This window comes from Candoia aspera, chromosome 6 (genome assembly GCF_035149785.1).
Source record: "Candoia aspera isolate rCanAsp1 chromosome 6, rCanAsp1.hap2, whole genome shotgun sequence".
In the NCBI taxonomy this organism is placed as follows: domain Eukaryota; kingdom Metazoa; phylum Chordata; class Lepidosauria; order Squamata; family Boidae; genus Candoia; species Candoia aspera.
Window position 1 is genome coordinate 29,396,296 of NC_086158.1, and position 25,739 is coordinate 29,422,034.

The following is a 25,739-nucleotide window of genomic DNA, read 5'->3' on the forward strand; positions in this document are numbered from 1 at the left end:
GCTTCAAGTTATAAACAGTAATAATTAAATGCCTCTCTGAGATGTTGTCCACCTGCAGAGACTTCTGTGTTCATTACTCCTATTATTTTACTACTTTATTAAATATAGATACCATGAAATCATTGCTTCCTTTGGACCCATATCTACCTCTCCTGGGTATAGCATTCATCACTGATGAACAAAACAGAGGAATACTTAAAGGAATCAGGACTACAATACCTATTCTCTAAACATGAACAGCCTGGAATTTACAACTTTTCGAAGTTAAAAAACCCACATGGGGCAGCACAGCAGCACCATGGATAGCTCTGAGCAAGCAATTTGCTGCAGGAGCTGGAATTTCCATAGGCATCCCACCCATCCCTTTCCCCTTTCTCTGGAAGGTGAAAATCTTAAAGGATCAGCCTCTAGCCTAGAGCCTAAAGAAATGGGAGGCTGTGGGAAATGGGTGTCCAGTCCATACTCAAATACAGTCTGTTGTGTGAAAGAATAGTAATCTTCTAACAGGCTTAAAATAGGTCAGTGTGCAATATATTCTTATTGATGTGAGGTATTAAAATGCATGCTTAAAAGCAACCTAAGGAAGAGGCCTTTAATTAAACTGTTTAACCATCCTCACACTGTCTTTATTGTGCTTGCTGTTCCTACCAATTAGTAATCAGAGAAGATAAAGAAGTGACAGCCTTGCCTTCTACTCAACACCCCTGAGAATTGTAGCTGTGATCAAAATTCAGCCTTCCCATTATATCATGTTATAAACCTGTGATGGTTGTTTCCTATCCCAATCATGAACTGATATCCCTTGAGTTCAACTGAAATCTTGCATGTAATTACCCCATTTGAACACATCAACTTAATGACTATTTCATTCACTCACTCATTGGGGAAAGGACAGTATATGTTGATCTAAGAAAGGTCCTGTCCCCACTGGTGTGCCCTGACAACATCAACAGCTAATCTGGGAGACAGCCTCAAGTTGTCATCAGATGTACTGGTATAAAATACAATGCTCCCTGGATTATGCGAGACCTGACTTACATAACTGTATGCAAATGTTTCCAAAACTCACATCTAATGTTCCCTTCCTGCTCTCTCCTGGTTTGAGCCCCTCCCATCACCTGATTTTTATGACCAGATCCTGGCCCTTCAGTAGCTACCTTCATCTTGGTTCTTTCTATCATTTGCAGGTCCTTCCTCCATGGTGAACCAAGGTTTCCTTACACCCTCCTCGCTGGCTTGTTGTGAGGAAGATAAATGCACCTTTGTGAATATTATCACATGAGAGCAGAAGGCTCTCCCTAACTCCCTTTTCAGGGATTTCTCCTATTTCTGCATATGCAAAGGCACAAGACCTAGTATGGGCTAGGTTAAGTACCTATTCTAAACCTTAGCTGAATTATACAGTTGAGGAATAGCTTTAACAGTAAAGATTGAAAACATTATTTAGGCATTTGTTTGCTTTCCTTTGCAATTAATGGCCTTTCTAAAAGCAGGATGAGCTTTCTCTGAGACACCGTGTTGTACCACATTTTAGGGTTGTATATTTCTCTACTCTACAAGTTGAAGCTATACGCCAGTGCTTCTCAACCTCAGCAACTTTAAGATGTGTGGACTTCAACTCCCAGAATTCCCCCAGCCAGCTTGGGGTCTGGAGTTGAAGTCCACACATCTTAAAGTTGCTGAGGTTGAGAAGCCCTGCTATATGCCATAAAAAGTACAGTTTTCTTCACATCGAACTCAATTCCTGGTGACTCTAAAAACTCTAGAAACCAAGGCAAAAGGTACATCACACAAAAAACAAACCAACTGCTATAATATTTGAATTGCATATTTCATTCCTGGTGAGTGAATAAAACAAGGCCACTTAGTTCCTCTTCCATATTTCAGCATGTTCCTTGATAAAGGAATGTTATCTAAAACATGTTGGTATATAATTTGGAGATATAATGGCCACTTTCCTGCATACCCTTAGGAATCAACTTTCACTTGCTGCAATCATCTCAGTTAATCTGCTCCCTAAAATTGCTTAATTAAACATTTTTCCCCCTTGAAGAAAACTGCAGCAAAAGTATTCCTATGATGTAATTTATTTCCTGTAGGTTCTAGGCATTGTTTTAAATTTGATCAAATCGTAACTGAGCATAAAGAAAATTGTTTGTCTCATTTTTCTCAGAAGCTATTCCATATTCCTTAGGAACCACAAATGACACAACTTGCAGGATCTCTTTAGAATTACATATTCCAAGAATATTAGCAATAGTGAATTAAATTATTGTTGTCACATTAAAGAAGGGGTAGGCAACCCGATACCCTCCAGAGATTTGGGATTACAGTTTTTATAAATCCAGCCCAGCATGGTTAATACTCAGATTATTGGAACTACAGTACAGTCCAAAACATCTAGAGGACACCAGGTTGCCTATCCTTTTGTTAGAGAATATGTACTCTAGGATGTCTCTATGTTCTCTAAGGATGTAACCAATGTTTTCCTTCAACTTAAATGAAGTACTTTCCTTTTAATGTTACCCCCCACCCCCCTTGTGTTTTTTTAGATTCAAGCCAGGTAGCTCTGACCCAACTTTAACAAACACCAGTGTTTCCATGTGAATGCTGCCAATTCCAGAAAGTGAGGCTTACAAAAGGATGACAGTGCTGTGTGTGTCCATGGGCTGGGTTAATTCATATTATGTGCTTGAATTGAAGCACTTGAATGGATTTAATATTGCCAAACTTACCATGATTCACTCAAACTAGTGTTTACATGTCCTGCAAAGGGTTCTTCCCTTTTAATTATTGTAAACACATTTCTCCTCTGGTCAAGCTGATGATGGGCAGTCATCTATGCAATAGTGAAATAGGATTTTTGAGAATACTTTGTATGTATAGGCTATCATTATGATTGCCTAGCAGATTTTTTTTTAATGAGCACAGCTGGGAAGTGTGCTCCAGTAATCTCACAAATCGTAACCAGACAGTACTTGTGATTACCTGATCCATGCATTACATTTGTTTAGGCAAACTTCTATCCAGTGATGGCTAGTTTGCATAAACAAGGAAAATAATTTTGAGGTTGGGTCTAAAGAAGCATGTTGCCTTACAATGTCAAATAAGCCTTTCATTAAACAGATATTAAATGTGCCAATAAAGCAATATACAGTATATGATCTATGGAACTGCAGAAGAAATTGCTCTTAGAAATGACACAATGAAATTCTCATGGAGGCTAGGTTGTAAAAATAGTTTTAGTACATTATGATAAGAAAGAATTAAGTTTAAAGAGTCTACAAAACCATGATTAATTGAATAAACTGGGTGATTTTATACAATAAGCTATGCCATAAACTATGGTTTATAAACATTAATGCCTCAGTTTCAGCTTAGCCTTAGATAGCCCAGTCTGTATCTTCTTGGACTTTCTGCTTGAATCTAGTCTGTACAATGGGAAGGTAACTGCCTTAAACTAATTTTGAATTGTGGATTGTGTAGTCTACAACAGAAGTCTTGACACAGCCATGAATTCTCTAAACTCAATCCCCTACCCACCTGCCCTATGGGAATAGTAATGCTAATTTGCTTTGTATTAGACTGTTTTAAGAATTACTGACAGAAATTTGAAACATCCTGACTACATTAAAGTGCTATCTTATAATTGCCAAAGTATTGCAGCCTTTAATTATTCATCTTTAGTGGACATTTTATTGAACATCAATTGCACACAGTAATAGCTTTCTTCCTTTCAAAAATACTGTAAATCCAGTACCAATAATCTATTTACACGACTGATATTAGTACTGCTTCAATTTTAAAAAGAGAAGCCATGCTATATCTTTAGATATCTTTTATATATGGTGCAGTTGGTAATGCTGAGCACAAAAAAGGAATGCTTCCTTCAATGAGACCATAAAACTAGACTACTGTAATGCAGCTGCATGTGACACATAATTACTGATCTACCTCTACATCAGTTGTGAGCACCTTTCAAGATACATGTGGCAATTTGAGCTAACTACCCAGGATATAGGAATCAATTCTGTATTTAACAGACCTGAATAGGATATTAATAGAATATACATTGTTTCAAAGACTTCCCTGATGGAAATTTAAGAAATATTATTAGACAAGATTGGAAAATTTCCAATCTTGGGGAAGTTCATCAAACATTACGATATCAACAGATTTTTTTAAAGAAAGAAATGCTTTTTTATATATTAGCTCTGCCAAACTCTTGGAAAATGATATAGAAAATGACAGCTATAAGAACTCCATTTTTCCAGCACTATACTAGATAACACAGTCCCAATTACTGATTTGCCAGTAGAAAAAACATCAGACACACTGGCAGATACTCTGCAAGGAGATCTACAGTATTATTCTAACAAAGATACTCTATAAGAACAGAAACTCATGCATCCTATCCTGTAGCCCAAAAGTAAGAAACTTGAAGTCTACAAGATGTTTTGGACTACACTTACATAATTCCTGCCGTTGGTTGTGATAAACAGGGTTTATGGGAGTTGTGCCCAAACATCTGGAGGACACAAGTTTTGTAATCTTAAGAGCCCTAAATTCTGAAAGGTTAAAAAATAGCAATCACAGAATTAATGACATGAATCTTCATATTTGGAGAGCACCAGGCTGGGGAATCTGAGGTAAAAGTCTATACCAGGAATAGACAACCTTGGGTCCTCCAGAAGCTGGAGCTGCCTTTCAAATTTCTGTAGGGTATCAGTGGCCTCCTGTAATCTACAAAGGGAAATTAACTTTATAACACAGCGTGGCACTTAATCTGAGCCCTCCTCTTTCCTATTTAATAATACTCTAACCTCTATAGTACATTGATCAAGTACAATGTCAAATTATTCATGTAATGGAATAAAATGTTAGTAGCAGCACATGTCCTGCCTGTTGCAAATAATCCTTAGAACTCTTCAAACTTAAAATTTGCTATACTATCATGTAAATTATCTTTTATTTAATTATTTTTGCCACAGTACCAGAAATACCTCAAGGGTTATAAGACAGTGTTTGGGGAAAGACGTCCATTCCTGGAGAAATGGTTAAGAAACACTGCACTAACCAAAAATGTGATTTGGTTTGGGCTTATAATAATGCATGAACCTAATCATAGCGGTGTATAAAGTGAAAGTTATGGCTTAATAATGTTTGAATCCAACCGTGTTTATTCAAGAAACCATAATTAAAATTAACAACTGCTTAGTGCAATGTGCAAATCTTTCCAATGAATCCTTGGTAAAACAGCTCAACACTTCCATCCTTCAAGATTCCTGGCTCTACTAAGGAAATGTTTAATCAACTGGAATCTCTTTTTGTAAATAATGTTCCTGTGCCTTTTTAAACATTTATAGATATACATGTACACATACACACTTTATATCTTCACATTTCATTATTTCAAAATGAAATGAGTTGTATTCTTTATCATATACCAATTATTTCAAAACTACAGTGCAATAGTTTGTATTTCCTTGTTCAGTATAAAACACTTTGTCTTTACATGAAATGGAGACAGACAATACTAAATCCAAGGAATTGGCCTATACCAGTGTTTCTCAACTTTGGTCACTTTAAGATCTTTGAATGCCAACTCCCAGAATTCCCCAGCCACCTCTGCTGGCTGGAGAATTCTGGGAGTTGAAGTCCACACATCTTAAAGTGACCAGAGTTGAGAAACGCTGGCCTATACAATAGCCAGGCAGCAGATCTTATTAATTCAAGTTTTCTTTAAAAGCAGCTGTCAATAGCAAGAGAAGCTTATTCTATCTCTTCCACTGATTACATCACTGCACAGCTGATAAACATATCATCTGCCTTAGTCATCAATATGATATGCAGGTATCCCATATGGCATTTTATATCCCATGGGACATACCAAAGTAGGTTTACACACCATATGACTCTATGCAAGCCTTTTCCAGAATTTAAAATACTATTGGACAGTCCAGCGCCATCCCACAGGTTAATTATTAGAATATAAGAATTATTTTGGTGCAGCATCCCGGAGTGTGTTTTAATTGCAATTAAATTTGTAATAGTTGTCTCAGGATTTGCCATGCCATTGTGTTGTTTGTTCAAATTGCTTCTGTGCAATTTGAACAAACTTGCCCCATTGGGTTTGGGGTTTTTTTTGCTTGTTGCCACAAGAATAGGCCACTATAAAGCAGAAGTCCCAGTATACTATGGCCCTTATATCCAAATGAAATATCTAGAAAAAGAGCTGTACACATTTAATTTGATATACTGTATTTTGTTTAGCTATAGTTCTTAATGAGTTTATTTCAAAATGCTTGCCTTGTATTTTAAAATTCGGGATTGCTTTTTGTCAAAAATGCCAGTGTGGGATTGCTCCTTTTCCCTTGCTAAAACCATGCCAGCTTTCAAATAGGACAGTAACATACACAAAGACCACCATGTGAAAAGTTAAGGAAAATACGATGGGAATTCTTTGGCCTAAGTCTACCGCGTTTTTCGAAAAAGGCACCGAGGCGGCAAGAGCAGAGCGGCACTGCACTTTTGCTCCAGCCGGGGTATCAGATCAAACGTGGCTTGGGTGTCTTGAAGAAGACGCAGATGGGAAAGGGGGTCTTTCCCAGCTCTGGATTGAAGACACAGCGGCCGAGAGGGGCGTCTCACTGGGCCACAGCAAACCGTGGCCACACCGCGCCAGGCAAGGCTTGAATTACTGCAATGCTCCCCGCCGCTTCTTTCTGCAGGGACTGCCGCTCGCTGGCTGGGTGAGCAAGCCTGCTTCTCCTCGCCTCCCGTCCTTCCTGCGATGAATGATGCAGGAGAAAAAAGAGGCGGCGGTGGAAGAAGAGGAAGAGGAGGAGGAAGAAGAAGAGGGGGAGGGGGAGGGGGCTGCCACCGCCGAGGCTGCTCCCGTGAAGCACAAATCCTCTGCAACTCTTCCAGGAGGAGGAAAAGCGGCTTTGCCGTTGTGAGCTTACATCACAATCCCTGCTCGGGCTGCTGCCGCTTTTCTCAGCAGCAGCAGGCAGGCGGGGAGCATCGCAGCGAGCCTGGCGGGGACGGCCAGCGGCGACATCAGCGGCAGCAGCGCGAGACGCAGCGGAGGACGATGCCCGCGGGCGGAGCCGGCGAGGGCCAGGCGCCCCCTAGGGTTGCCCCGCCACAGCCGTCCCCTCACCCCGGCCGGCCTCTGCTCGCCGCCTCGCTGCCGTCGCCCCGGCGCGCCGGCTCCCTGTTGCGCTGGGACGAGGTGCCCGACGACTTCGTGGAATGCTTCATCCTGTCGGGTTACCGGAGGCTGCACTGCACGGCGCAGGAGTGCCTGGCCTCGGTGCTGCAGCCCACCAACGAGACGCTCAACTTCTGGACGCACTTCATCCCGCTGCTGCTCTTCGCCGGTAAGTTCTCCCGCCTGCTGCTGCTGCGCGGGGCCGGCGACCTGCCCTTCCATCACCCCTCGCTGCTGCCGCTGTGGTGCTACGCGTCGGGCGTGCTGCTCACCTTTGCCATGAGCTGCACAGCCCATGTGTTCAGCTGCCTCTCCATACGCCTACGTGCCGTCTTCTTCTACCTGGACTACGCCTCCATCAGCTATTACGGCTTCGCCAGCACGGTGGCCTATTACTACTACCTGTTACCCAAGCTGAGCCTGCTGGAGCCGCGCATGCTCAGTCGCTACCTGCAGCAGCGCCTCGGCTGGCACGTGGACTGCAGCGCGCCCATCGCCGCCTACAGCGCGTTGGTGCTGCCGGTCGCCTTCGCTTTGGCCGTGGCCTGCACCGTAGCCTGCTGCAAGAGCCGCTCCGAGTGGTGCGCCTACCCCTTCGCCATCCGCACCTTCGTCTTCGTCATGCCGCTCAGCATGGCCTGCCCCATCATGCTGGAAAGCCTCTTCTTCGACCTGCAGGGCCACAACCCCATCCTCTTCTTGTACTTCTACCGCCGCTACTTCTGGCTGCTGGTGGCCGCTTTCTTCAACGTCAGTAAGATCCCCGAGCGGATCCAGCCGGGCTTGTTCGACATAATCGGCCACAGCCACCAGCTTTTCCACATCTTTACGTTCCTTAGCATCTATGACCAGATGTTCTACGTTGAGGAGGGCTTGCAGCACTTCCTACAAAGCCCCCCGCCCGCCTCGCCTACCTTCGCGGGCACCATCGGCTACATGCTGGGCTTGATACTGTGCCTTGCCCTCGTCATCCGAAGATTTTTAAATAGCCAAGAGCTCTGCAAACAGGAATGAGGTAACTTTCCTTCAGGTTTTCTGTTGAAGTTTTTACTTAAATTACGGGTAGCTGTGGCTGCTGCTTCAGCTACAAGAATCCGAGAGTTCGGCTTTTCCTAGGGAAAGAAAGAGACCAAGCGCTCCGGGCCTGCCCTCACCCAACTCTTTTGAGAAAACAGCTGTTTCCCTCCAAACAAAACAGGTTTCACAGAAGAACCCTTAGGCCACCGTTCTGTAGGCAACCTTCTATTTATTGCTGCTTAGCATACAAGGAGAAGCCATGCTAGAGTTACTGCTTGAAATCTACAATTTGATCCTTATTGCATTATTTGTAAGTAATCCTTGTCTGAATCCAATTTAATGGACTCAAGATCATGGTTTTCAGGGGAAATAATATGCATCCACAATGCTAGCTGCTGGTTTCAGTCGGACTACTTGATGGTATTGTTACAGTTAGCAATAGATAATAGCTCTGCACTGACAAACAACTGATATTTATGATCTGATTTGCATGCACTTCTTGGAATTTTATGCACCCAGTAATGTGGGCATATGTGTTTTTTGAAGTCCTATACACTGGAACTGTGTTTTTAACAAGAGCAAATTGAGATCCATTTCTTTTTGCATTAACAATCTTGGCTCAAAGGCAAATACCGTGTGTACATATTTCTTCTTTATAGAGATTTATTTAAATGGTTGTGAATTACTGTAGAGACAGGCTATAATTTGATCACAAGTTTCTGGCCATACTGTGCGAACAAAGTTTACAGGTGATATAACTTCTTGCATAAGGCTGCTTTTGTAAGATGCTTTTATTCCAAATCTAATATCTATTTCCAAACTATATACCATACTGTTTGCTACTGACCATTTAAACAGAAGTTAGAGCTGCAGGGAGTGTCACCTTTAGAACAAACACGGTGACAGGATTTAGCCATAACATGGTTGCTTTGGTTTTGGCTTAGGTTAGCATGGTTTGTGACTCCAGCCAATTGTGATTCATTCAGCAAACCATGGTTAAGCAGTCCTAGCATGATGTATAGATCCAATAATTTGCACATTAGAACCAGGGTACAGAATATTCTGTAACCTTAAATACTGGACCATGAACCAGCAAATTTAAGAAGCTGTCATAATTAGTTTACATGGTCAGTTATCCTGGAATTGTTGCCCTGAAACACAGGGGTGAACTAAAATTTTGCTGAAAGAGAGACTTACAACAATCCATAGCAAAAGTTTGCCTCATCTCTCTGTTATGCTGGGATTTATGACAGCAACAAGGTTGTTTCCACCTGTAGGTGAAGTTTGTAGTTTCCAGAGAATATTATAACCTATAGATCGTCCACAAAGACAATGGAATTTATTTTCTTATTGATGGCAATTATTATCTCAGGACTACAACTTCAGTATAACAATTTCTGGATTTTGATTGTGTAAATAAGTCATTAGTAAGTTATAATGACAAAACTTGGTTGTATACAGATAAAATTCAAAATGGTACTATTTGAAGAAGAACAGTCATTTTAAAAAGCCTATCAGATTTATTATGTCTTGTGTTTTTATGTTCTAAAGCAGCATTTATCAACCTTTTGACCCTGGAGGAACCCTTGAAATATTTTTCAAGCCTTGGGGAATCCCTGCACATTCAGGCTCCAATACAGGCCAGAAGTTACAAAATTATTATGTTCTTTTCATGTGTAGGCCTGTATGTATGCATCAACAGTGTTCTTAAACTAAAAATAAAGAATGAAACTTACCTCTTTGATGTGAAGTTGCCCGAATTTGAAATAATTTTTTAAACGGTGATCTCCCAGGGAACCCCTAGTGACCTCTTGTGGAACCCTATTGGGCCATGGAACCCTGGTTGAGAAACCCTGTTCTAAAGCATTTCTTCATCAGATGTGTGAAGTATTGTCCTGATTTGGTTGATTTAGATATACATAATAGCATGAAACAGGTCAACCTAATCTGTAGTTTCTAGTTTGCATGTGGCCCTCCAAAGCTGTGGGTATGAAATCCACTATCCTTCCCACAAATTAATGCCAGTAATTTTAATTAAATTTAATCTTATTTTTTTCTTTTTGTCCCACTTACTTTTGGAGTGCACCCCCTCCATGCCACTCAGAAAATTCCACCGCACCAATATCTTTTGTAGAATACAATGATAACAGTAAATAACTAACCATTTGCCACTCTTTCAGGCAGCTACTTTATTCTGCCTAATAGCAGGGCTGGACTTGGTTGTAATATTGCTAGTTGCAGTTTGTATATAGTAACTGAGATTGCATCTGGATTTGTTATAGAGCCTGGGGGTGACAGTTTTTTGTTGCTGACTTTTTTTTCCCCCCAAGATTTTAGGTATCAAACATTCCTTCTCTATCCTATAAAGGTTGATGTAATCTAATACTTGCAATATTTAATTCATTCAGTCTGTAATGCCTACTGTTTGTGGCAGTGTGTTTTTTATTGCCCAGTTTATTGGCCACTTGATATTGGGTCACTGTCTGTAATACAACACAGGCTGATAACCCAAGACTTTGGAGAGAGAGGTTCCTTGTCTAAAATGGACTTCTCCCTTTTTACAGAAGATGGACAGAGGCCACTCCTTGCTTACAAACAGGGACATTTTGCTATATATCTAAAACAAACAGCTCAGTGTTTTCCCTCACAATTTTTGTATAGCTGATATTTTAAAAATTACAGCATTAAAACTTGAAAAGTTCTCTAACAAAAAAACTTCAAAGAACCTTTAGCATAGACTGCAAATTAGCATTTTTTGACATTGATATTATTAATTTATGGGAAAATGGAACCAAGATCTCTTCCATACTACTCATTGATTTCAAAATCTGGAAGATTATGAATGGTGACTATTTTGTTTTTTGTCTTTCAAATGCTTAAGCTTTTCTTCAAAACATTACAAGCTATTTTGCTTACCATTCAGATCTCAATTATTTTTAATTATGCATATAGTTGTATTAAAACCTATTGACTAAGAGCATCATTCATGCCTCTGATGAAATGGTGTCTAGTTAATTGTGCTGTAATAGAATTCTCAGATTTTATGGCTTTGGTTTTGTTTTATGACTTTAGTTTTTGGTTTATTTTAACTTATAATACAGCTATCCCTCAAACGTTATATCATATTTCTACTGTAGTTCCTTAACCCTGTAACTTTGGACTTGAATTCTGTTTCCCTAGCAGCAAAAGTAACATTAATTTCGGGTTGACCTGAATAAAATACTCCTGAAGTAAATGCAAGTACTGTATAGCAGCATTGACAGTCTTGGAAGTAGAGATTTTGGCAGTAATGCAGTTGAAGAGAAATGATACTCCTTTATTTCTTTCACATCATTTCTCAGTTTATCTGTTGTTTCCTAATTCTCTGTATTGCCATTCACGTTCTCAAGAGTCATGATGTGGTCTCTGTGTGTGTTTAAGATTCTGATTTACAGTTTCATATTGGTTTTATGGATAAAGAAGATTGCCAGTCTCCTTATGAAGAAAGGCTAGAGTAGTTCAGTCTACTGTATTTTGAAAAACAGTTTGTAATGAACAGCTGGTTTTATTTTTGATCAGACATTTTGTCAGTATTCAAAAGGCAGTAAAATCAGTCCTTTTTTGTAGGGGCACTGTAATCTAATTCCAGTACTGCATCGGAACAATGCAATTTACTACAAAGGCAAAACAAATGTGTGTTTTGAAGTTCAAGTGGCAAAACACTGATTCTGCTTCAGTAGCAGATTCTAATTCATTGAATTGAGAAAGTATCTCTTCATAGGCCAGTTCATAGACACACAGAAACATACCAGTCTAGAAAGATTTTCCTCCATTCAAACGTATTTTACAGATCTATTTTAACCATAAATGTTTTATATCAGTCAAGCCAACAACTGTAAATAATCATCATAGTAAAATAATAAGTAGAATATAAACCAAATGGCAGGCATTAAATCCCCTTAAGACCAAAAGTTGGTAAGTTATGGCAAATACAGCAAACTCCAAATAAAAATGTGAAGCTATGGTTTGAAGTTAATATGCAAACTATGATTTGTACTGACCATGATTAAACATTACACTTACATCAAACAAGTTTAAGTCCTATTATTTTGCAGTTCTCCAGCCATTGAACATGTGGAGAAGTTAGGACTTAGCACTTACTTGAGCAATTCATACTTGTGTGAGTTGTATCTATGTTTAGTTTCTCTTGAGACTAAATTTGCCCAGTGTCCAAATAGTAGTGTATGCTTGTAAGCTTTTGTATTTTTTTTCTTGATTTCAAAAAGATCTTTAAATGTGGTGATCAGTATGACTTCAGGCATACTTAAACTAAACGTTGTTTGGGATATAATACAGCCTAAATAATTATTGTAATGATTTTCCAGAAATGACTCACTCAGTCTTGAAATTATTTGAATTATTTATTTGAAATATTCATTTGGAAGATACCATTTAAAGCATCCATTTGACAATTAAGAAAGGCAGGATAAAAAGGAAAAGACCCAGAGTTAATGGTCTTTGTTTTTGGGTGAACTGAACTCTGTGTTCAAGCTAAATTTAAAGAAAGCCTTTAAAGTAAATTATACAATGAGTTTTTCATGCTTACCAGTTGTACTGTAATGAACATCTTGCAAAGCAAAGTGAGATTGTACTGAACAGTAAAAATACATTTGATATTTGGACCGTGTGATCTCTTCTATTTATAGTTCAATTACAGATAAAAGTTTATGGTGCTGAGTTGGTGCTAGCTATCATTAGAACTGTTGATTTTATTGTTCTTCCCACTTTTACACTTATAGATTTTGCTCAGAAATTTGATTTGTGTACAGTGTATTATTGCTTCTTGCTGAAGCATGCTAACAATCCTGGACCTCCTTAAGAAAGTACTTGTAACTTTTACTTGAAGTCTAACTTTTCATGATTTACTGGATTTATCGAAGACAAATACTTCTATTTAGAATTATCATCTTAATTTCTGAAAGAAAGCATTAAATATTTACAGTCCTATACTCCTCTGCAGGATTTCTATGTTGCAGCAAGTGCTTATTTTTAGTCTGCTGAAAGGCATGCACAGAGCAATGACAGACAAATTTGCTATTTGATGGTCAGTTGATGGACAAAAAAAAGAAGACAAAATATCTATAATGTGGAAACCAACGTTCTTGCTTTGTTTCTATTTTTTGAAGTCCATGGCAGAATCCCTGCAAATTATTTGTGGGTAACAGCCATTGCCCAGAGTATGAGCAAAGAGAAGAGCTTTCTAGTTACCCACTGGTATATGCAAATTCCAAATATCCGGTCTGCCCCTGAAGAGTATCTGGGCAACAGCTTTATGTAATGCTTGACTAGTCTGCATTTTAGATTATTTCTTAGACTTTCTGTAATGTATCCAAATTTTCCACTATGCTTAAAGTCATGGAGAGAAGAGCTGTTGTTCAGTGGTATAGGAAAAAGAGGTTTGCATATAAAAAAGAGTTCTGTAATAGACTGTAGAACAAGCTTTTCCAACCCAGTGTTCTTCAAATGTCTTGAACCATAACCTCTGTTATCACTAGTCACTGCAGCCAATTGCCATGCGCATTCGAAGTTAGGCTGTAGGCTAATACAACTGGAGGACAACACATTGGGGAAAACTGCTGGAGAGGTTAGCCACATTGCTTGCAGCTGTGTTTGGTGATGCCCACCTGCTTTGTATGTTACTCTCTTCACTATGGCCTGGAGCTTCCCCAAAATTTTAAGTGCAGGCTACAGCCCCTGACAACTCACCTACCCCAGTGGATGGGCTGATATAAGTTGGAAGTCCAGCCAGGGGCTCTTTGTAGGGAAGACAGGATAGTTTGGATGCAGTTCATCCCAGGCTATTGCTGGAACTTCATGGAGGTCTCTAGGTCATAGGTACCATTCCACTATGCGTAGTTTTATTTTTAGAGAGGCATCTTCATCTCATCATTCCTTGTCTGGTTAGCCACAATCCAAAGATTAACTGGAATCAGTGAAATCTATTTCTGAGAAAATGGATAATTTAGCCATTGCTTACAGTAAGGCTGATTCTAAAAACTCAAGAAAGATACATAGAAAAGGCCATGAATGGAGTTTTGTTCTATATGTTAAAGACATAGGAATAGAGTAGCCAGACAGAAAAAATACTATTCTGTCTTACACATTTTAACTTTCTTTTAGTCTCATGCTGTACTGTTCTGGAATTCCAATCCAGTTAGCCATTTTCAACCAAAAGTATGAATTGATCATTTTCTCTGACTACATCAATAAAAGTGGTTAAGGCAACGGGCTAGAATCCAGGAGACTGAGAGTTCTAGTCCTGCCTTAGGCATGAAAGCCAGCTGAGTGACCTTGGGCCAGTCACTCTCTTCAGCCCAACCCACCTCACAGGGTTGTTGTTGTGGGGAAAACAGGAGGAGGAAGGAATGTTAGATATGTTCCCCACCTTGAGTTATTTATAAAAATAATAAACATGGGATAAAAAATCTAAAAGAATAAAGCTATTTCACTATAATATTTATGTTAGCACGAGTACTGTATAAGAAAATGTTCTGCTAAGGCTTCAGAACTAATGAACGTTGTATAGGTATTGCCTGCATTGCTTTACAAGCATCATGCATGTAGCACTTGCCCAGAAATGCATCTTACAGCTTCTACCTAGATGATGGGAACATAGCATTAGACATGAGTTCTAGTGTAATGATTGCCCTAGCCCCAAATACTCAGACTCACAAGAGGATGCTGAATGAAATCTGATTTATTAAAGTACTAGAGACAAATACAGAGAAAGCTGAGAATGAGCAAAAGCGCGCCAAATACAAACTTAAACCCTTGCTTCAAACGTATCCCGCCCCCCTCGTAACAGCCCCGCCCGGCACAGGTGCTAGCAATCGTCAGAGTTGCTAGCCTGGGAAAGTAACCTTGAGCGCAGTAGATAATACAAATACATTCCAAAGCAAAGCCAAAAGATAATCGTTCCCATCCTCCCTAGACAACTGAAACACGCATCCAATTAATGACATGCGAAACGTTACGATGCATCAAAGACATTGAAACGGCGCACATGACATACCGCCTCCCTAAAAATACCCCTAGGGACCAGGTTTCGAGGGATAAGCGGAGTGGAAACGGGCCACTAGAACCGGGGAAGCCACATCTGGTGCAGCGACCCACTCAGGATGAGGGAAATGTTTCCAACGAACTAAATATTGCAAAGTATTGCGAAGGCGTCTAGAGTCGAGGATTTCTTTAACTTCGAAGTGTTGCTGACCATCAATCATGATGGGGGTGGGGGGTGGAGGTTGCCGATGCCAGCGATCAGAAGGAATAGTCGGTTTGAGTAAGCTGCAATGAAAAACAGGGTGTAAGCGTTTCAGGTTATGAGGCAAGTCAAGTTTAAAAGTCACAGGGTTAATCTGAGCAACGATCGGGAAAGGACCCACAAACTTAGGTGCCAGTTTCTTTGAAGGTTGTGCAGATTTGATAAACTTGGTAGAAAGGTAAACCGAGTCCCCAACTTGGAATGCAGGGTGTGGGGCACGCTTCCGATCAGCATAGAGTTTATAATCTGCTTGTGCATCAGCCAATGCCTGTTGAATCATTGGCCAAGAGTCAGCGAGTTGTGTTGACCAATCATCTGTAGTGACTGCACTGGCAGGAGGTTGTGGGAGATCAGTGATAGGTACAAAGTCTTTACCCAGAGCCACTCGAAACGGAGTTTGTCCAGTGCTTTGATGCACTGCATTGTTGTAAGCCACTTCAGCAAATGGTAAGAGGTCTACCCAATTGTCCTGCTGATAATTCACAAAAGCGCGCAGGTATTGCTCCAGAGTAGAGTTAACAGCCTCAGTGGCCCCGTCCGTCTGAGGATGCCAAGCCGTGGACAGGGCTTGCTTCGTGCCTAACAGCTTGAGAAAAGCCCGCCAAAACTGTGAGGTAAATTGTGTACCCCTGTCCGAAATCAAGCGGGAGGGACATCCGTGTAGCCTGTACACGTGTACAAGGAACAGGCGGGCCAATTGACGTGCTGACGGAATGGACACGCAAGGAATAAAGTGAGCTTGTTTGGAAAAATAGTCTTTGACCACCCAAATGACCGTTTTGCGTTGGCTGGGTGGAAGCTCTACAATAAAGTCCATGGAAATTTCTTCCCAAGGGGAAGAGGGGGTTGCTACCGGCTGCAGCAGTCCCTGGGGTTTGCCCACCTTGCGCTTGGACATTGCACAGACAGTGCATGAAGCAATGTAGTCTTTGACATCTTTGCGTAATGTGGGCCACCAGAATTGCCTCCGAACGAGGTGCAGGGTTTTCACAAACCCAAAGTGACCTGCGAGTTTGTCATCGTGGGAACGTGTTAACACATCTTTCCTGAGGGTTTCAGGAACGTAGAGGCGGTCGGATTTCCAAGCGAAGCCTCTGTCAAAAGTGACAGTATCTTTATTCGCAAGCAACCAAGTATCAGTTTTTAGCTCTTTTAGAAACTTTTGTTGCAATTGGGAGGGAATTGACAAAGTGCTTGGCTGAGCAGCGCTTGTGGTAGGCGGTTGCTGTGCGCGTGTTTGGCTTCGCGTCACAGCCTGCATGCCCAATTGGGGCGCCGTCCAGAGGGTGCTCACCACATCTGGCGCCGCCCCAGAATCCTGAGGTTGCCGGGACAAGGCATCAGCCAAGAAGTTCTTTTTCCCTGGAATAAATTTGAACTGAAAGTTGAAGCGATTGAAAAATTGAGCCCAACGAACCTGTTTAGGGCTCAGTTTTCGAGGGGTACTAAGAGCCTCCAAGTTTTTATGATCAGTCCAGACCTCAAAGGGATGATTTGCCCCTTCCAATAGATGCCGCCAAGCTTCTAATGCAGCTTTCACTGCAAATGCCTCCTTTTCCCAAACATGCCAGCGTCTCTCAGTCTCGGAGAATTTGCGGGATAGATAGGCACAGGGTTTGAGGCATCCTGCCTCATCTTTTTGCATCAATAATGCCCCAATAGAATAATCGGAGGCATCTGCCTGTACCACGAAAGGCTTGGAGGGATCAGGATGTTGTAGAATGGGCTCTTTGACGAACGCTGCTTTCAGCCGCTCAAACGCCGTTTGACAAGCGGGCGTCCACCTCAACAGCGCTCCGGGATTTTTGACTCTCCTAGTATCTCCCACCCCTTTTGTTCGAAGCAGCTCCGTTAGGGGCAAGGCAATCTCAGCGAACCCCCTGATGAACAATCTGTAGTAGTTGCTGAACCCCAAGAAACTTTGAAGTTGCCTGCGGGTGCGGGGACTCTCCCAGTCCATGATAGCCTGCACCTTGGCAGGGTCCATTTCTATACCTTTATCAGAAATCCTATACCCCAAGTAGTCAATTTGGGTCTGATGAAAGGCACATTTTGATAGCTTTGCATACAATTCAGCAGATCTGAGTTTACACAAGACTTTCTTTACCAGAGCTACATGCTCTTTCATGGTTTCCGTATAAATCAATACATCATCCAAATACACCAATACACCTTTAAACAGATGTTCATGCAAAACTTCATTGATTAATTGCATAAATACCCCAGGGGCCCCAGCCAACCCAAACGGCAACACCTTATACTGGAAGGCTCCCAACGGGCAATTGAATGCAGTTTTCCACTCATCACCCTCCTTGATTCGTACACGATAGTAGGCTTCTCTTAAATCCAGTTTAGAGAAGATCTTGCCCTTGGCCAGATGTGACAACATGTCCTTTATCAATGGCAAGGGATATTTGTTGGAAATTGAGACGGCATTTAATCCGCGGAAATCCGTACAAAGTCTCAATGTGCCGTCCTTTTTTGGGCGAAAAAGAACCGGCGCCCCCACGGGTGAATTCGCCGGCTCAATAAATCCGCGCTCCAAATTTTTGTCCACAAATTCCCTCAACAGGGTCAGTTCCTTTTGCGTCATGGAATAAATTTTTGGTTTAGGCAATTGAGTGTTGGGTAGCAGTTCTATGGCACAGTCCGTTTTTCGATGGGGAGGCAACTGGTCAGCTTCCTTTTCACCAAATACATCAGCAAACATCCTGTACTCAGCCGGCAAGCCTTCCAGAGGAGAGGCCGGGTAAGGCGGAGTCGCAGCTGCCGCAACCCCCACCATCTCCTCTGGGGCACCCTTCCCCTCTGCCGCTTGATAAAATCCATCCCTAAACGTGATAGTTCGGTAGACCCAGTTTATTTGGGGATTTTGCTGCACCAACCAGGGTACCCCCAACACCACCAATGGTCCCCCAACCGGAGCCACTACAAAAGATAACCCTTCCTGGTGACTGCCCAGTTGCAAGGCTACATGCCCTGTAAAATGGGTGACCGGTTTGCCCCCTGCCACGGACCCATCCAATTGAGTAAAAGCGATGGGTCGCTGTAAAGGGAACGTGGGGAGCTCCAAAGCTGCCACCACGTCGGGGTGCATAAGACACCGGGAACACCCCGAATCAATCATGGCCCATACTTCCACAGTCTTGGATTGGGAGCCCAATTTCAATTTCACCATGAGTATGCGGTAAGTGCCACTCACCGATGGAGGCTCGCGCCCGTCCTCTACCACCTGCCCAGCGGCGCCCTTTAGAGCAGGTGGCTGGCGTTTCCCGCCGGCTGCGGGATTTCGGTCTCCCCCTCAATTTCGAAGAACATCACATCGTCTCCCTCGGTTTCAGCCACCGCAGCTTTCTGTTTCCTCGGCAATGCAGGGGACTTTCCTGGCGGTTTTCCGGGCCGTTCCTCTACCTTCGCTTTTGGGCATGCTGCCACTCGATGCCCCTCCTTACCACATCTCAGACACAAGCCTTTTGCGTATCGCTTCTCCCGCTCCTCGTCCCAGGGTCGTTGTCCCGGTTTCCCCCCGGTGGTCGATGGGCGGCTGGGCTTCACCTCCCGCCCCGACTTGGCGGTCTTCCGCTGGGCAAAGATCTCCTGGGCATGTTCAGCCCTCCCCGCCAGCAGGATCCACTCATACAGCGTGTATGGGTCGTCCCTCCCCAGGGACCAGCGTAGCACTTCTGTATTCAAGCCATCCTTGAAGAGCTCGATAATGGTTGCTTGGGACCAGTCATCCACCTTCCCAGCTAGCGCTTTAAACTCCAAAGCATAATCGGCCACTGATCTGAACCCCTGCTTGAGTTCCTTCAGGGCTCGCTTTGCTCTCTCCTTTGCTAAGGGGTCCTCGAAGTGTTGCTTCAACGCCCCGAGGAACTCCTCGAGACTTTCCAGTTCAGGCGCCTCCGACTGGCACATCTGGACATACCAGTCTGCCGCCCTCCCCTTCAGTTTGGTGGCAATGGTGATGATCCTTGCCTTTTCCGATTGGAAAAACGCCCCCCATTCTTCCATGTAGGCTTTCGCGTTCGTCAGGAAGAACGAGAGTTTGGTCGGATCCCCATCAAACTTGACAGGGAAGTCTCGCATGCCGCCTCCCGCCGCGCTGCGCCCCACCACCGGTGCTGCCGCGGCTCGTGTTTCCCTGGCTCGGGGCGGTACGGGGCCCCGGGGCGATCGCCCTGGCGATGCTGCGATTTCCATCTGGACCGACTGGTCCCCTTCGCGCCTCCGCACCACCCGTCGCCGTTCCGGGGACAGCCCCTGGGAAGAGGGGGTTGAATGCCTTTGGCTTGATTCTTCTCGGACCTCTCGCAACGAGGTCACATCCAAGCTCAGCTGTTTCAATATAGCTTCCAACGAATCCATTTTGGACTCCAACACTCGGATCCGATCCGGAGTGGGTGAGCCCTCCGTTGGCTGCACCTGCACCACGTTGGGGGATAATGGGTATCTCTGCCTCCAGGAGGGACCCCCCGTTGCCGTGGCATCTCCTTGTGTCTCATCCCAGGTGAGCAGCTCGCCCGGCGAAGTTACGGTGGTCTCTGGGGCCGTTTTCAGCCCCCCGGCTTCACTCTCCGACTCGGAGCTCGCCTCCTCTCGGATGGCTGACAGCTCCCCACCCTGGGACGGTCGGCCGGACTGCCTCACGGTCGAGTCCGGTTCCCCTTCCTCCATCATCATGATGTCGGGTTCAGTCATCGCGGGCTCTCTCCCTCACAGGGTTAGACGCTTGTCTTTCCTGGACAGGGGCCAGCGGATTTAGGAACTTAGATTCTCAGCTTTATGTAATGATTGCCCTAGCCCCAAATACTCAGACTCACAAGAGGATGCTGAATGAAATCTGATTTATTAAAGTACTAGAGACAAATACAGAGAAAGCTGAGAATGAGCAAAAGCGCGCCAAATACAAACTTAAACCCTTGCTTCAAACGTATCCCGCCCCCCTCGTAACAGCCCCGCCCGGCACAGGTGCTAGCAATCGTCAGAGTTGCTAGCCTGGGAAAGTAACCTTGAGCGCAGTAGATAATACAAATACATTCCAAAGCAAAGCCAAAAGATAATCGTTCCCATCCTCCCTAGACAACTGAAACACGCATCCAATTAATGACATGCGAAACGTTACGATGCATCAAAGACATTGAAACGGCGCACATGACATCTAGAAATTCTAATCCCAGTTTGGTACTCAGGACTGATGTATTCATACACAAGTTATTCAGAAATACTGACCTTGGTCATTCAACATGCTAAGCATAGTTTAATGCAAACCATAGCTGGCATTCATACACAATTGTAGTGGGTGGCCTGCTGGCACTTTTAAGTTTTTAAAATGTGTGCTAGAAGCAATAAAAACTCATTGTGATCTAATCAGGCTTTGTTCCACTATGCATGGCAGAAGTTTTTCAAAAGAATGATTTTGTGTACCATAAAGTAGAAATAGAAGTGGAATAGCAGAGATGCTCCAGTAGAGATGCAGGAATACAGTAGCTTCAATTTATGGAAGCACCTGCACCCCACATCCTTTTCCTGGAGGACTAGTGGCTGCTTAACCATCAGTTGTCCTAGATTTGAACATCATGCTAAAATGTTAGCAGAATGAGGTATAAAATAAGTAATAGAAAGTTAGGTCTCTGAATCTCATTTATGTCTAATAGCATATTGTCTCTTATAATAAATGTGGCATATATATCCAAATTCTCAAATCAAATAAATCTTTATTATGGTCATAGGCCACCATATGAATGATCAAACATTTGAGGTTCCAGAGCCCTTTTATGTTAAACATTTTTTAAAAAAAGAATCCTTCTGGAATCTATACTCTCATTTAGAGGGGTCTTACGAAGCATAATGTAAACAGTGGGTATTTTTAACAAAATGTTTTAAGAAACAGAAAAATAGTAAGAAAAGAACTAAGTTTTTCTTTTCTTTTCGAACATTGATTAATAGGCACACCATGCATGTGCAGTATGAATAAGGTTTAGCTTTTTAATTGTTCTCTTTAAACAATGTATTTATTTAAGTTAGTTGCTTTGGTTTTCTTGGGGAAACTGTATCCAGAAAGCAGAGGCAATCAGAGAGAAGTGCTACCCAAAGTGACCTTGAGCATTACTCATAGTATTTAGAAAACAGCTACCAACTAGCATTTATTTAAAATATTAAAAGAAGCCACTTTAAGTTTGGTTGCATAGTGACTGTGAGCTTCAAATCAGTCACTCCAGTCAATGCTACTTTAGAGAAAGTAATTGGAATACTTATCTCTGATCACACAGCGCCTTTCTTTTTAAATAGCTTTTCTGAATGGTAGAAACAAGTGGTGCAGTTGAGGTGAGAAGGACAAAATACTCTGGGGAAACTTATTGAAAGCTGATATTAAAAAGATCTGGGGAGATTTGAAGGACAAGTGTGCTGCAGCCAATTTCAACAGAAGAATTTGGACTTATGCCAGGTTAAGAATTTGGATTTCAGCCAGTGATTTCCATTGGTCTGTGAGAGGAAATCCAGAGTCTGTTCAGGAGCTCATCGCTAGGTGTGATGCCAAGTTTGCATTTCAAGAGTATTTTAAGTTCAGTTGTTTTATACTCAGGTATTATATACATTATTTTTGCTAATTGTATTCTTTAAAGAAAACCACAATGTGCCAGCAAGTGCAGACTCTTCTGAAAAAGAAAAGATGTGGCTTTCTTTTGCTTCAGTATGTCTGTTCATAACAGCCCACAGGGAATTTCTTTTCTTTAACTCCTCTGAAATTAGTGGGAACTATCCACTCTTGTGTAAAATTATAAATGCATGATTGTGCAAATATAGTTCCCTATTTTCAGAATTTGTGGAAACCCATCCATGTTTGCATAAAGCAGTTAACTCCTCTGACAGGGACATTTTTAGCTTTTGGTATTTGTTTCTTCCCCTAAAACTGTCTTCCTGGAGCCAGTTTGACAACACCAATTGTGCAAGTGATGTAGTCCTCCCATGGACCTGTATCATCTCAAGCACTGGATTCTCCCTGATCAAGGGAGGGTTGCTTGATTATGTGCCATCAAGTCGTTTTTGATTCCTAGCGACCACACACATAGACTTTCTCCATGACAATCTGTCCCTAGCCTGGTCTTTCAGGTCTTCCAACATTGTACCCATCACCACTGTAACTGAGTCCATCCACCTTGCTGCTGATCGTCCTCTTCTTCTCTTTCCTTCCACCTTTCCCACCATCAGAGCCTTTTCTAGAGAGCTGGGTCTTTACATAATGTGTCTGAAGTAGGATAATTTGAGTCATTTGGAGAATAATAGGCTAGAAACAGCTTCTTTGTAATTGCCTGCCTATTTACTCTAGAGAGGGAAGCTGTGAATGCTTTATTTATTTGTAGGTAACTATTAGGGCAGAGTGTGAAACATGCATATGGAAAAAGTGTGTGTTTCCCTTAAGGAGAGCTTAACATATTTCCAGTAAAGTGCAGTGTCCCCCAGCTGAAAACATGGAATCTGTATGTATCATTGCTTTGCATTTCTCATTTTCAGTTTGGGGTAATGTATCAGGTGGGTCTGTGAGCAACCACAGAGATGGTCTGCTTGGGTTTGAGACCTACTTGCACATACTGTTTCCTTGCATGCCTTATTTTAATTTGTTTTCTGGGAGAGAGGTAAGGTGAAAAGCCTACCTAGAAACTAAGTTTCACTCTGTAATTGAGACTGGAAAATTGAAATGGAGACTTTTGACTCATCATCTACAAGACATTGTTTTGCATGCTTGTTTATTATTACCGTAGTGCTTAATACCACCTTTTTTTCCAAAGAGCCACCAAAACGGTGTCCAGCAAAACAAGAAAAAAATGCAAAGCAATTTTAAAAGCCTACTTTACAAGATGCACTTTAATACTCTTTCAGTAAAAATCAAAAGAGAAGAATCGTACTTCTGAATTAAGTGCATTTCACAGTTTGAGAGTAACAAGAAACACAATTCTCAAAGAAGGGGTTGTACCACAGTGGAAGAGAAGTCATCCATTTGGGACATGTAGTAGTTCCTTAAATTTTTAATTAACATACTATAAATGATACACACAATAACAGGATGCATCTAAACATAAAAATGTCTTTCTGGGAAAAAGTGTTTCTGTTCTAATGGGATCATAATTCTTTGATAGAGTGACTCTTAAGGTATGAAAAGTGGTGAACCACTAAAATAGGGTATTTCTGTGGCCTGTTCTGTGTGCCTTTCCTGTCTGCTGACAAGCCTGCCTCGGGGGATAGGGAGCAGCCTCAAGGACACTCTGCTTCAACTCTTAGCAATTGGGTTGGCTCATAATAAGACAAGTGATTTCTTGGATAGCAAGCCCTAAGCCTGGAAGACAATTAGCAAAACCCGAACTCTTTCAATATTTGTGTGAAACGAGCTTGATGACCTGCAGCCAGATTTTGTACCAGTGGAAGTTTTTGGATACTCTTCAAGGGTAGCCTTATATAGACCACATGTCAAATAGCCAGGGCTTGGCTAATTTCTATCAAATCACATCCAGCTCAGGAACAGTTGCAGCTTGCACACTAAATATAGATGTGCAAATGCTTTCCTTGGTGCCAGTACTTTCTGAACTGCAGAACAGTAGAGGATCAAGCGCACTTTTCAAGCTATTAAGTGGCTTTTTCAGGGGGGAGTACAACTCTTTCCAGAATAGGCTGAATGCACAGTCAGGTGCCAGGGAATATATTACTAATCCTTGTATGCTAATTGGTGTAATGAAATCTTTTTCTTCAGTCATTTTCAAGCCTCTTGATGTTGGAGCAGCAGTTCTCTGCCCTGTTTTTCTCCCTCCTCTGGTCATGGTGAAGGAACATATTATATGTACCATGCCAGTATCTTCTCATTTCAGTGGGAATTCTTCTGACCTGATGGTCAGCAGGGTCCCAATGAGCACAGCTCTATAAGGAGGGTCTATGCTGCAATGAGTAAATATTTTACAGGTTGCTGCTGCTGAAAGTACTCAAAAGAACTGTGGAGATTCTCCTTGAGTTTATCTTTTTATCTGCTGTTATGTTAAGTGTATATTTGTATATCACTGTTATTTTTAATTTCTGTATGTGAATCTGAATAAAAAGCATGCAAATACTCATTTTTGTTTTCAAAGGATTTTCTTCCCTGTAAAGTTTTGGTTGCTAATAGTATTATAAAAATATGCTGTGCAATTTTTCACAAAAGAAAAAAAATGTTCTAAATAAAATTGCTTCTGAAAAGTTTTTAAGTGACATGCGTATTTTATACAGTATATCAGTGTTGGAACTGCTAAAAGTTATTCCTACAACTTATGAGTAACTTATGGATTGGGCAATGTTAGCAATTCAGTCTAATTATATATAGGTGTTTTTCTTTTTGAAACATCATTTTTTTTCAGAATTGGGGGAAAATGAAAGAAATGCCGAGAGAGCATGGCGGTCTACAGAATTCCTGAATGCTCTAAGAAATGGAATTCCTGCCCTAGTCCAACCTACATAGTTCAGTTGTTGCTGCCATGGTTAGGAACCTGTCAGTTTAATTTACTGCTTAGTGTTAATGCACTATTGGGTAAACCAGTGTCAGTAATAGGCTCATAGAGAATTTAGACTACCTAATGCCCCAGGAGTACAGTAAAACCCGATAATTGCATCATCAAGATACTAAACAGCTTGTCAAGCAGGAATGGTTGTGCCACCCTTAACTACTGTTTTGTTAATGTCTGCTTGACTATAGATAACTCTCATTATTGATTTTTAATTTTTTTTATGTTTTATGTTCTGCATTTCATTTCCTTCTGACTTCTTACTGTTCCCCCATTCTTTATCCCTCTTCCCAGCATGTGTGTATATATGACACTTGTTCTCAGAACACTATTCCATGTGTCTGATGAAGTAGCTCACAAAAGTTTGTTCTACAGATATTAGTTTAAGATTCCTTATGACTTCAGAACTTTTGTGGTACTTGACTAACAACACTTTCCCTCTGAGACTCAGAATTAAAGAATTCTGCATTTAGAAATCTGTTCTGAATATTATAGTAAGCTCTTTGGCCTACAAATGATTGTAGCTTATACTTTTGTCCAAAAGCAAAATGTTCAGTTGATGGAAATTTGTCCTCTTAAGTTTTTGCTAGTAAGGTCTACTTAGTAAACATACAGTTATGGTTATTTGTTAATTGTTATTTTCTTTCTTCTCTCTCTTTTTGTTTAAATACAACTCAAGATC

At 41.8% G+C, this 25,739-nt stretch overlaps 1 protein-coding gene across 1 annotated transcript; it reads left to right on the plus strand.

Annotated features, from left to right (window-relative positions):
* The first annotated feature begins 7,083 nt into the window (after positions 1 to 7,083).
* PAQR9 (progestin and adipoQ receptor family member 9) lies at positions 7,084 to 8,353 on the plus strand. Its single transcript, XM_063306101.1, has one exon. The coding sequence runs from the start codon at positions 7,097 to 7,099 to the stop codon at positions 8,228 to 8,230; it is 1,134 nt and encodes a 377-aa protein (XP_063162171.1). The 5' UTR covers positions 7,084 to 7,096; the 3' UTR covers positions 8,231 to 8,353.
* Positions 8,354 to 25,739: the final 17,386 nt, after the last annotated feature.